Source organism: Trachurus japonicus, chromosome 13, assembly GCF_045865225.1.
Source record: "Trachurus japonicus isolate A0001 chromosome 13, Traja_1.0".
NCBI lineage: Eukaryota > Metazoa > Chordata > Actinopteri > Carangiformes > Carangidae > Trachurus > Trachurus japonicus.
Genome location: NC_140919.1, coordinates 38,381,814 through 38,395,562, shown reverse-complemented (window position 1 = coordinate 38,395,562; position 13,749 = coordinate 38,381,814). Strand labels below are relative to the sequence as shown.

The 13,749-nt window shown below is 40.5% G+C and overlaps 1 protein-coding gene across 1 annotated transcript; it reads right to left on the bottom strand.

Moving 5' to 3' along the window:
* Positions 1–3,421: 3,421 nt before the first annotated feature.
* gpr184 (G protein-coupled receptor 184) lies at positions 3,422–7,896 on the bottom strand. The gene is made up of 2 exons (XM_085796459.1): positions 7,553–7,896; positions 3,422–4,615 (listed from the first exon to the last, which is right to left on the bottom strand). Exon 2 carries the CDS (start codon positions 4,573–4,575, stop codon positions 3,529–3,531), a length of 1,047 nt encoding a protein of 348 aa, XP_085652585.1. The 5' UTR covers positions 4,576–4,615; positions 7,553–7,896; the 3' UTR covers positions 3,422–3,528.
* Between the last annotated feature and the right edge of the window lie 5,853 nt (positions 7,897–13,749).

Here is a 13,749-nt window from a genome sequence, read left to right as displayed (position 1 = left end):
GAGCATCGTCAGCTGCAGTGGGAACTAAACTTTGTCCCCTGAATGTTTTTATGTTTGTCTATTGTAATTTTTTATCTCTGCTGCAAGTTTTACATGTCCCAATTAATGGATTAATGAGATAATGTAAATAAAGTGCACATGACAAAATTTACAATCCCAAATTTGAAAAAAGTGATGACATTAAAATAACAGAAGTGTTCTAATGTGGATTGCTGAACATTACTGCACAGGAAACACAAGTGCATTCAACTCCTGTTAGTTTAAGGACATGCTGAAAATTAAATATCCTGATCATTGTGTTGCTAATGAAATAGCAAATCTAGCAATGAGCCACTTTAGGTTTGTGGTTCAGAAATGCATTCATGGACAAATTGAATTTGATAAATAAGTCTCACAGTTTCATTAAAGACACATTTAATAACCCAGTATAGGGGCAGTAGTGCAGCAGTTCAATGGGAATTGTTGCTTATTGCTTTTGGGAGGAGAATGTAACTATAAAATTACTGTTTTGCATGTGTCACAATACCCAACTCAATGCTAAAATAACTTGCAGTCTAAGAATAGCTCATCCATAAAATGTGTTTTGACCAAGCATGCATTAAGAGACTATGAGTCACAACAGCTAATCAATGGAACCATATTGATTTCCCAAGGAGTCTGGCTACAGCCTGACTTACCTCATTAAAAACTGAGTATAGAGAAAATGGATATGTAATATCTTGGGCTTAATGCCACCGGATGATGGACTGCGGCTTTGAGCAGTATCTTCAAACTTGACTGCACTTTAAGATTTGCAAATACGCATGGTGTCAAATTACATTTTTCAAGCAGCATCTCTCTGAATTGCCTCAAACTTAGACTGGCGTGAGGTGAAACAAAAGAGTAAGAGGAAGACATCTTTGGGGAACTTTTAATGATTTCATACAAATTTGTTTTTTCTCTTCCCTTTTCCATTTCTCTCGAATAGAGCTATATTTGCCCCTAATGAAACTTTACCCATTGTGGCTTGCCTTATAAAGCTAGCATTATTTATCATGTTCCTTTTTGTCAATAAATTCATCAAGTGGGGAAAAAAAACCAACAACACATTAGTCCATCTCATTACTTTCTATTGCAGCCCATTTGCTCCTACTAAAGACATGCATTATTTACATGGGCTACTTGTAAGTTTTCCCTGCCGCTGCATTTGATTTCTTGCCAGAAGGAGATGGTGGTGATTGTCACTGACAAGATTTTTAGTCACTGTTGTCTTTTTCAGAAAAAGGGGGAACATAGGACCTGGGGAACATAGGTAGGCTACGCTCCCGGCCATGGCTAGCTGGTTAGCATGCTAAACTTAATGGAAGAAAACATGCAATAGTGATGAATTAACATTGGTATTGACCTTCCACTGATACAGACAGCTGTTTGTGAGTATATGTAATGAAGTTTGATGCTGAGTTTGCAATATTTCTTCCATTAGCTAATGGTTTCTATGTAGCAATAACTCTGATAGGGTTTCAAAGTTTTAAAAAGGCATTAGGTGTCACACTGCCTGGATACATTAACAGACACTAAAATGTATTTGCCAACTCTTTTTATTTGTCTGTTTTTCATCTATCAGAGGAATGCCATCTGAAATTAGTGTTTTTTTTAAACAAGCAAAGACAAACAGAAAGGAGGAAAGTGAAATAGGAAGATGCGTAGTACTCATGGATAGCCTACTGTACACGTCCATGACGGTTTTATGTTAAAAGATCCACACGGTTGATATTGAATATACAAGGCATATCTCAATTCCAGTTGATGGTCAGTGAAGTTACACAGATAATAGGCTACATGTAGCCTGGTGTCAGATTGTTAACAATAAGAATAGTATAAAATGTCATTGGCCTTATCCTGTAAACATTAAACCCTGAGTGACAACAAACTTGTCTCATAAAAACCCCATTAATGAACAGCTAATTAGAAAAAGAAAATATGTTTGAAAGAGCAGTGCTTCCCTCTATATGTTTATCAGCATGATAAAGAAATATTTTGTGTGGCATCAGAGCACTATAGACTTTTAAAGGAAGTAACACTGCACGTACCAGCCCCGACTATCTTGTTGTTCATCTTGTTTGTACGCTGAGTGTTCAGCTGGTGATGTGATCGATGCGCACTCATGCACGAGAGCTACTATGCAGACAATGAACAAAACCAGAAACAACAACTGTAAGTTTTACTGTTGTTGGTTCACCTTGTCACATTCTCTTCCTGTGCCCCTCACACATACACACACACACACACACACACACACATACACACACACACACACACACACACACACACCTACACCTACACACATGCACACACACACACACACACACACGCACACACACACCTACACACATGCACACACACGCACACACACACACAGAGAGAGAGAGAGAGAGAGAGAGAGAGAGAGAGAGAGAGACATGCACACTTGACATGTCTGGATTATGATTACCTTTACTTGTGACAGTAACAATAATGTCTGAGTGCTTAGATTTATGGGTTTATCGTTTCCTAAGCCCTTTTGTTTAAATGTGTTTAAAACACCAACTGGAAGATTGATCATCTCATGTTTTTTCTCCATTAACATAAGAACCCAAAAGCAGAGAACTTTATCAAACCACTGGTTTATTTGGACTTTTGCACATAACATGTTTCACAGACGGTGACACACAATGAAGATACATGGTCATGCTTATAAATGCTACAGAGCATGCTTCACAGTAAACACACTTTTAGCTGTTCTGTGGTCACACAATCACAATCACAACATCATTGTATAACTTGGAAGGAAAATACAAGGGCTCTTCAACTCCAGTGGAGCAACACAAACCAGAAGTGGCTGCCACTAAAGAACTCTCGGGAGAGAAGGAACCTGGGAGCACAATCTAATAAGGGCTATGTATGTTACTGAGCTCAGCCCCTCCTATGTGCAGGATATGAGGGAGGAAAATGGAAATATGGTCCTTTCAAGGGATATCTGGTTGTACACAAATGGTTGATTATGGGATGTAAATAATCCTGCTAATCACTTGATAACACTGAAGATGCAGATATGACTTTAAACTAGGGCTGACCCGACTATCATATTTTGATAATCGAAGCTTTGCGGACATAAAATCGATCAAAATCGGGTGCGCGATCGTAGCGGAAATAATGAAAGTAATGGCAAACAAACACTGCATATCTCCAAAATCAGGCAGGTTTCCAGGATTCCAAGTAGCCTACTCAATTTATTGTAACAATTGCCGATGAGAACTGGGGTCAAAAAGGGAAAAAAAAAAAAAAAAATCGATCATTCATCGATCATCATTTATGATCGATTACCATGGCAACGAACGAAGCGTCGAATCTTCAAATTTTTTGGGTCAGCCCTTCTTTAAACAGCTGCAGTTTTCTACATAATCATGTTTTGTACACATTTACATACGCGTGCACATGCGCACACACGCACACACACACACAATTCCATTTGAATGTATAGATGCATGTGTCCATTTCATGTACACCGTTTCATATTAAAGTATTACTAGTTTGCTTTGTTCTGTTGTATGAAGTTAGAGCACAGTCCTCTGTCTGTGTCCTTTTATGCCTCCTCCAGCACAGTTTCACCTCCTCCTGGACCCCGTTACTGACCAGCACATACAGCACTGGGTCCACCACACAGTTCAGACTGGACAGCGCCAGCATGCACGAGAAGAAGAAGTGCATATTTTGTTCAAACTGACAGTAGCTCCCTCCAGGTTTTATGTCAGGGCTGTTATAGAAGATCATCGAGCGTATGAACAGGAGAATGTGATACGGGGCGAAGCAGATTGAGAAGATCCCAATCACCCCAAAGGAGAGCAGGCGCACCTTCCTCTTAGCTTGGGCACTCAGGCCTGGACTCTGGCCGACGGTGGCCAGAACCTTCCAGTAGCTCACCGCCAACACCAACAGGGGCAGCAGGAAGCCAAAGCCCACTCTGATCATGTTGAACACGGCAACAGGTGCCTTCAGTGGATAATTCTCATAACAACGATCGTTGCCTGTTTTGTCATCATGGGCATCTTTGAGATCGTCATAGAAGAGCACCATGATGTGCAGCACCACCACTGTAACATAAACAGCTGCACACTGTGCCCAGGCGTAGCGTGATGTGCGGTGGGTCTTGGAGCGGAGTGGGTACGTGACCACCAGGCAGCGGTCCACAGAGATACAGCAGAGCAGGTAGATGCTGATGTACATGTTGGAGTAGTAGAAAAAGCCGGCTACGCTGCACGAGGCAACACCTAGCTGCCAGTTGTGGTCCTGATAGTAATAGTTGATCCAAAGGGGCATAGTGAAGAGGAAAAGCATGTCGGAGAGCGACAGGTTGAGCAGGAAGATGCCCAAGATGTTTTGCCGCCGCACTTGTTGCCAAATGGGGCCCAGAGTCAGTATGTTGAAGATCAATCCAAAAATAAAAGCTAGAATGTAGACCGACATCAGGAAGTCACTGATGGGGCTCTTACTGTCAATATCCACACACTTTTCTGTTGAGTTTGTGGTTGTAGTTGGTGGTGTAGCCGTTACATTCATTTTTCCTGTTGTTGTCTGTCGCTTCCTGTTACTTATTCACCTGTAAGCATGAAAAACAGGGTTGTAGAGTTAGAGTTTGACAGTTTGAACCAGTACAAGTGGCATGGGCAAAGTGAGCTTATGCATATGACACCTTCAAATTCACAGTACAGCTTGGACATTTTGTATCAACCATCCTATTTCATGGTTCATTCACCCCAAGAGAGAAGATTGTGTGACTTTTGAAGCATGAGGCAGTTTGGCTGTAGAGTATGTGGTATTTGGACAGAGAGTAAGTCCCCCACCCTTGAGGAGATGACTTAGTCATGCTCCCTGATGATAACAGTTTTCACCCGTGGTTCTAATAGGTGCTGGGATTGCCAAAAATTCCCCCTTATTGCCTCAACTGCTCTGTTTGAAGGGAATACATCATGGCTTTTTTTTATCACAAATGTCTTGCTTTTATGGAAACTCAGGGTATTAAGGGGCTAATGCCTTATATCATTTGAATTATATGTAGAACCTTCTGCACCCAGACCCCTGAGCCGATCACATTATTTTATGTAAATTCTGCTTTTTGTAAAATTGTTGCACTTACTGACCTACATCAGAGTGATGAGCAGGGGCAGGGGCAAAGTGAAGATTTGCATTTCACTGTAATCAGTACTTTGTAACATAAGTCTAATTTATCTGAGCATTGAGCATTTGTGATTCTGTGAGGGCAAAACATGACTCAGAGTCACCCAGTTAATTTAGATGCAACCTTACAGAGACGGCCCGGTTTAATGTCTGATGTAACAGTAATCAGCATGGTTGGGTGACAAGCATCTCTCCCAGCCACCTGGGAATTAAATGTTTACTGTGGTTTGGAGAATGATTAATGGGAACTTTGTGCACTATATGAATTAGCCGATTAATTGCTTCTCTGATTTACACTGTAGATGCACACTCATGCCCGACCTGTCACAGATCTGTGGGTACGATTCCTGCCTCTTAGACAGGCACGTTCGAGACATTTGTCTGTGTTGCTTCCTGTTTAAAATGTTCTGTTGCTGAAATGGCACAGAAAGCCCCCCCAGACACACACACACACACCCCACACCCCATAACCATTGCCCGCACAGCGAAATGTCAAAAAACATTTACGGTAGTTGTTACTGTATTTATTCTGACCCAAGTAGTTTTTTAAAAGTCTGAGGTCACTTGTCTATTTTTACAATGCTGCACTTTCAGAAACCAAGAAGATGACAGACTAAGATGTAGATATGCTGTTAGATTACAGTATGGCACAATATTTTTGCAAGATGTTCTGTATGTGGAGAGAAACCTGTTCAATCTTTTAATTTCTATGTCCCAATACAGAAGTTTGAATATGGAAAAGATTCTCCTCTAAAACCTGCCTAAAATAACTTTCTTAATCATACTCTCTGATGGGGCTGCATTATTTTAAGTGACATGACATCTAGTGTTGTCATTATTTCTTAACTATTTTTATTTTCATTTTGTTAATGTTTTTAAAATGTTGTTAAACTATTTCTATTTTACTATTTTATCTCAAAGACAACGTGAGGTCAAAACAAGGTCAAACAACAACTAACCCTAACCCTAACCCTAACCCTAACATTAACCATAACCCTAACCCAACCAAATAAGGGGTTCTCATACATCTCTTCAGCCTTCTCTACATAGCCAGAGCCAGAAGAACATTTTCTTTACTGTCATCACATTTTTTAAAACTTGTATCATGTATATTTTATCCTGTCAATTTCCTGCCTCTCTATATCTCTGAGTTCTCAACAGTAGGAAATTAAACATTCGTTCTTTGGCATCCATTGATATGTGTTTCCTTGTACATTTTGTCCTATCATTCAAGGTCGGCTCTGGTGTGTTTGTAGGCTCAGGAAGCATCTAATACCATTAACGTCGGTACAGAGATCGGCTGTCCTGATGAAACTCAATAATGGAGAAGCCATTTAGAGTCAGGCCATCCTCAGTGAATTATAATATGTGCCTTCATGAGTGTGTGGAAATGGTTTTGATTGAGTGGATTTTTCATAAAATGCTCAATCAGTGTGGGTTGTGAAACTACCTTGGCTCCAGCGATGGAAAATTTTGCTCATAAATTTAGCTTTTCTAAAATCATTCGCTGGCTGCTGTTTAGTCATCAGACGGCCAACTGTGACTAACCAGACGCTGGTCTTTCCCTCTTATTTGCCTGTAACCATGAGGAGGTTTGTTGCTTTTGCCTCATCTCCTGCATTGTTTCTTTTTCAAGTCTACAGGTTTTCAACTTTTCACAGTTTTTTGTTAAGTGTTTCATTTTATCACACAGTCCTTATCAGGCCTGCTTTTACACAGTTATTCCAAAGCTTCGGTACGTCCTTGTATCACTCTCAGCCAAATATGCGTTTGTTAATATTATAAGCTGAACCAAGCTTAGTTGTTAATACACAGCCTGTCACAGGTGCTGCAGTAAAAAAGCCAAACATCTGGGAGAATGTGCTGTGTGCCAAACATGTCTCTCCAAACAAAATGGGGAAAAAAATGTATTTCATGTTTTATGGTTTCCCTCCTTAACACCAAAGCTACATTTCAAAAATGTCATAGTCCACCTGTGCAATATACTCCTTAGAATCTGGACTGTTTTTCTCAACAAGCACTTCTCTGCTGTACTCTCCAGCCTGCTGTGGTCACCACCACAGAAAACATTCCCTGCAGAGAATCAACATTTCCAGCCTAATTATTTCTGCAACACAGACTCGTACAGCCCCATGCATGCCACCGCTCCCCTGACAACAGTCCAGTGGGGATGAAAAGAAAACTAGCAGAGAAAGTGAGGTTTCGAAACAAATTAATAGCCTACCTTTAAATGTCCTGCGGTAAAAAATAAAGACAAGTGCCTCACATTTGAACCTTTTGGCTGTCACTTCTTGTGCTTAAAGCTTAGTATCATGTCCAGACATTTCAAATCCTAAAGTGTAATCAAGAATGACCTCACCTGTTGTTTTTGGGAAGAGGTGTGTCTTGACTGTAAAAGAGCGCTGTCCACTGGGTAAAGAGTTTCAAACACATTCCAGAGCTGTTTTTTAAGGTTTGGAAGAGTTCAGTCCAGGACGGTCAGAAGGACGAGATTCAGAGGAGACTCTTCAGAGCCGTTGAAACGCTGCCAAAACCACTACAGTACAGCATGGTGCTCTCAGATGATAACTGCACCGGACAAGTATCAGCCAGTGCAGCAGATACAGTGTTTGTTTTTCAATCCTGTGTACTGTCTGATTTGCCTTTGTCTGTTGTTGAGATGATTTGCCGCTGACAGTCACAGTTGAAATGTCAGCAGGGAGTGAGGAGAAGGGAGAGACGAGGTACAAAAAAGGGGAAGACACATGCAGGAGGAGGGAGGTTTGGCTTTGCACACGTGCAAGGAGGAAGTATAGGCTACAGGGGTGGGGAGTAACGCTAGAGTGTGATAAAAGCAACGTTATTCAGATTTGGATGCCCCAAGAGGTTAAAAAAAAGTGAGCACATGTGTCAGAAGGAAACTGAAATTCTGTGGGCAGACAAGCTTGCCATGATTCAACTTTACTTCCCCATTAACGTGAGACTATGTGTGTCATTTCCAGTGTGAACAAAAAAATCGTAACAAATTAGTTATAGGCTGATGCCTGGAAGTCTGATTCAGTGCAAGACACATGAAGCGCTTCAGTTATTCCGCTGCTACACAGTTTTCATGTTGTGAGCTCTGTACCAGGCAGTGTCATGAACCATGTGGTTGTCAGAGGGAGAGTTTCACCCAGAACAGCCCTACTTCTGCTCGGTATCCATGGCTCTTTTTCTGTTTATGAAAAGAATCTGTGATGGAAGCCTGCAGCCGATCTGTTAAAAGGTTGAATAAACATTTACACCAGCAGTCAATGTTGTGTATTTTCCTGTGAGCAAGAATGCATATCTGAAGTCGATCATACAAATGGCAGCGATACAGGGAGTGAGATGAGAAAGACCAAAGGGCAATTTTCTTTCCTTTGTTTTTGTAAGTGTTACAGTAAAATGATCTAAGGGAGTTTCTGGCCTTAACTCTCATCATCCGTCACATCCTTTTCTCCCCCGTCCCTAGAGGTGAAGTAAGTGTTCGGTCTCTATAACAGTAGTAGATCATATTCGTGATGTATTTGATAAAAGCTTAAGGGAAGGATGTTGGAAAATGTGTTAGTTTAGCTTACAGTTCACTTTAGACAATATCACATACAGGGAGTCAGCAGTGTCATGTAACCCTAAACCCAACTTTAACCCCAACCCCAATCCCAATATCAAATATTAATGGTGCTGCCAACAGAATTTTATACTGTGTATTAAATCCACTCCTTCTGATCTGGGAACAGTATGAATCAAAGGGCAGAGCTTGTGCATTCAACCCTGGAGCAACTTGTACGAACTTGTGCAGTGAGCGCTTCTGCCAGGTTGATGATGAATCTGCCTGTAACTTTCAAAAGGGATTTGTCTTTAATTTTCTAGAAATTATTTAATAACCTCAACTGACAGATTCACATTTTTAAGTCCATGTCAAAACACCAATCAAAACCCACATGTTCATTTAAAGGGGTATCGTGCTGTTATAATAATAATTCTTCCTACATACCAGTCATGAAGAGTTGGAGGTGAAAATCCACAGTCCGTGTTTGTACATGAGGCTTAAGCCGTCTGTGTTGATCAAATCCAGTGGCTTTCTTCCAAAGAAGCTGTTCTAGTGCAACATGTCCAATCATTTGCTTCATTATACATTGTTTCCATGCTGAAGTCTTGTGGCACAGTTAAACTAGGCTAAAGTTTACCAACTTTGTCAGATGTCCCCTAACTACAAAGGCCTTTTACCGTACTTTGGAACCAATTATTGCACAGATACACTGCAGTTACACGGTACAGTTTACACACTCTATCCTGAAGATAGATATGCTCTGCTCTAAATGACGCCATAGGTATGAATTAAACAGGAAGCAGAAGCACTTTTGCATGATGGATAGTCAGTATATGTGCAGTGCAGACATAATATCTGTAATAAAGCCTGTGCTGCATGTCTGTTATTGCAAAGTGCACCTGCTTCCGATGCACCTTACATTATCCTTGAAATGTTGTACACGATGATGCATTGTAATTATAGCCATTCGTACAACATTGCATAAGCTATTTGGCAGCTTCCTCTTTCTCATTTTTGTGCTGTGATGTCTCAGGTTATGGTCACAGTTCTGCACCTTCCTCATCTAAGAATAGTCACTCACATGACACGGTTTGACATTTCAAAAGCGTTTATGTTGAGGGGACATTCCACGATAGCTCCATCTTCCAAGAGACATGAGGTGTGGTCTGGCATTTTGAAAATCATGTAGCCTGTGAAAGTTACCACTCTCATCTTTTCTTTCTCCTTTCCTCAGAATGAAATTGAAAATGGGTTTTTTTACTATTTTGAAAAGAGAATGAGACGTGTGAATGTTTTTTACATATTTGACATGCCATGGTGACTCACTGTGCCACGACACCTGTTAATGTTGAGAGGTTTTGTAAATAAAGAGAGATATAAATAAATATGATTTTACAAACTTGAAGACAAATTAAAAGATTTGGTTAAATTACACTTTTAATTAAAGCAGAAGTAAGCGGAATGTTTGTGTTAATATAAGTCTTAAATAGTTCTATCCTCCGACAGCAATCACTTACATAGAGTGTTTGGTCTGAAACACGGGTCTGTCAGTCACTCTGCTCTGCTGTAAGCCCAGGAGAAAACTTTCCTTGTATCCTACAACCTTTATCCAATGAGGAGAGAGAACGGCATAAAGGGGCGGTCCTCTCTGTGTGTGCAGCCAAGGGATGCGCGTGAATGTGGTGACGTAGGGACGAGGGCCGGGACTGCTAACTCCATCGGCTGACAGGAAGTTAGCCAAAACGACCGGATCGCTTACTTCTGCTTAACCTTCTACTTTGGTAATCTGAGAGTGTACTGTGTCCTCATCCTTATTTAATACCTATATCACATGCCATTATACTTACTTATATTAGTAAGGAAATTATATTTGTATGGTTGACAAACCAATTTGCGGAAAAAACTGTACCACAAAATAAACCACTTGCTTTTGGAATAAACTATGACACTAAAGCATTTGATTCTTTTGATTTTTTTTTTATACAAAGTTAGTCTGATATCTGCCAAAACAGACCAGTTTGGATTCTATCGCTCTGCCAACCGGAACTGCTCAGCAATTTTATGTAATTTCCCAAATTGTTGGACATTGTTGAGTTATTTCCTTTCAAATGCATTATGCCTGAGTGCAAGGGCAAAGTCAGCAGCTGGCATGGCCCTTTAATGTGCTTGATGGCCAAGCTGCAGGTCATTTCTCATGCAACAGCTGATGAGGAGAGTGCATTCAGAATTTGTGATCATGTTACACAATTACAGTCTAAACATTCACAGAGCTCTGTCTTGTATGTTCACCGGCAGTGTTATGGTAGATTGTCATCTCAGGAAGCAGAGTTGTTGAGCTGCCTTGGACTGATAATGGTAAAGTAAACTCTAAAAAACGTTGTTTACCTAAGTCACATTCAAGATTTCAGGAAAGCAGAGTTTTTCTTGGCACTAGTTACTGTATCAACACTCCATTAACCCTGATTTCCTGCATGAAAACAAAATGTCGACACTAAAGAACATACGTATATTCTGGGTGACAAATACAGATTACTGCTGACTGTATTTATTAAAGAAGTACCAATGCTACGGATACCACAGGGCTTGCTCACTGAGGTCAGCTCAACTAAATGATAAGAATAGTTGGGTAACCTCTTGAGCACACAACCAATTGAATTTTGATGAAAATATCAAAATATATTGATACAGATTCTCAATGTCCCAACAATACCAAGGCAAAACTAAATTGCTCACACTTGCTTTGATCGCATGTGTGGGTTTGTGTGTGTGTGTGTTGTTATCCCAAGCCAAGCTACGGAACTAAACAGCAGGCTCCACTAAAGCTGACATGAAATGAGCACTGGGAGGTCTCAGAGGTTTAGATGACAAAACAGTGGCGATGAAAAAAAGTAATCAATAGCTTTTTCTGTCTGAAAGCCACATTAAAAAAACATCAGGGTTATTATTTTGACTCTAAGCAAATTTCTTTGGTCCTACAGGATAGTTGTGGTGATGTTTTTTTAATGTCGACCAAAAGCAACAATAGGCCTACACTAAGAGCTCCCTTTCTATATAAGCTGGTATAAACTTTGACTCCTGGGAAAAACACTGCCATTGATTTATGGCTGACATGTTTCCTCATTAACTCTTTCGCGACCACACTAATTGCTCAGCACATCCGCTCCGGACCGCATGTTTTTGGCAATTTTTTTACCTTTTTTCTCACGTCGAAGCGAACTCTGTACATCACCTAGAAACAAACGGTTTTCACGTGGTCGAAGAGTAACTTTCCAACGTGCTCCTCGAAAAACGGCGAGTTTTTCCGCCGTTTCGTTCGTGAGTATGAAGGAGAAGAAGAGAGCTGGGTTTCTCCAAAAACGGAGCTCCCGCTCTAGTTTCAGAGAAAATGCACTTTTGTGTCAAGTGGCAGTCCGCTCATTTTACCGGTACTCTGCAGTGTGGCATGTCTCCCAAATAATTTCTACGGCTAAATAAGTATTTTTGTAGGCAAATCTGGGGGGCGCTGCGGTCGCTAGATTTGTCGCTAGTCGCTTTTGACAAAAAAAGACGTGAAGAGGGTTTGGAAAGTCGCCAGATTTAGCGAGAAAGTCGCCAAATTGACAGCATGCTGCACGCTGTCCCCAGAGCAGCATTCAAGGAGACCGATTACTCAAACAAAACCAAGATCACACAGTTTATAAAAACCATTATGTTTTGATTATAGTTTAAAACAGTTTTACATATCAGAGGACTACCATATTCATACACAGGGTACCTGAGAGTGTCTATTATCATAATCTGTAAAAAAAAAAAAAAAAATGGTTCTGACGAGTTAACTCGTCAACGGTCCTGAACGTTCGGCACGCTGTGACGAGTTTACTTGTCAATGGTCGCGAAAGAGTTAATATGAACATGGTCACTGACATTTATTCATGAGTCAACCGCACATAGATAGGTCCACTCCTGAAAATAGTCCCCAACAAAGCTGCCCTTAGCTTGTGTTTGGTGATTGTAAAAGATATGCAAGCACATATTGACCCATATTGTTCAATGACCTTAGCAGCCATGCAAGTTATGATGTGAGCAAAGGAGAAAGACAGGTAACCACCTGTCGTAGAGTGACAAAGTTCACTTGAGGAGGAGGAAGTTATTAAGGATCTTTACTGATTACTTACAAGAACTCCAGAGGAAAGAGATAAACTATAAGAAGAGAAGCCATACATGATGCTGTAAACATGCACTCATATGACCACCATACAAATATTGCAACACATTTTTATGTACTATAATCTACATTCATCTGTCATTTCAAGCAGACCATGAAGCCCTAAATATATTTTCAAGAAAAGTTTAACTTGGGGAGTACGATAAAAAAGGACAGTAGAATATAAAATGCATTTCATTTTCAGACACTTCCTGTCCTCCTCTGGGGCTGAATCAAAGCGTCTAGTTTCCACAACCAAAGGCAGGGTGCCAGATCGTAAGTGAACACAAACAGACTGTGGAGCTCCGGTCAGTGGTCTGGTTCATGGTGGCATATTGCCCAGGCTGGTAAGATGGGCTTGGTAACACATTATGTTCTGAGTTTGCCCTTAATAATTTTTAAATAGCAGAGAGATAAAATAACAAAACCACAGAGGCAACTTGTTTTTAAAAATATATTATAAACCAAATCTAATTTTAGCAATCCTACATTTAAGGAGTGATGCAGGAAGTGCAACTGTGAACTATGGTAATTAAGCCACTCCACAATTCCACAGCATTTGCCTAACAAGTCCGTCTAATAATGTTCCGTAATTATCTTGTAGCGTGGTGAATGTGCAGGTCACAACTTATCCACGAGAGTGTTTTGGATGTTTTGGATTGTGTATTTGATGAGTTTGATGAAGGAAACCAAGAAATCCCATGAGCCTCCGTAGTGTAACTCTGAGCAGCTTGCGTGTCTGCTCCACCGTTCTAAAAATAGCTTGCACTGACAATTAAAGGTAACGAACCTACTGCTATGACTATAGGGATTATGGCAATGG

What these genes read in the sequence shown, in the direction of transcription:
- gpr184 (XM_085796459.1), bottom strand. Translation starts at nt 4,575, where the DNA reads ATGAATGTAACGGCTACACCACCAACTACAACCACAAACTCAACAGAA.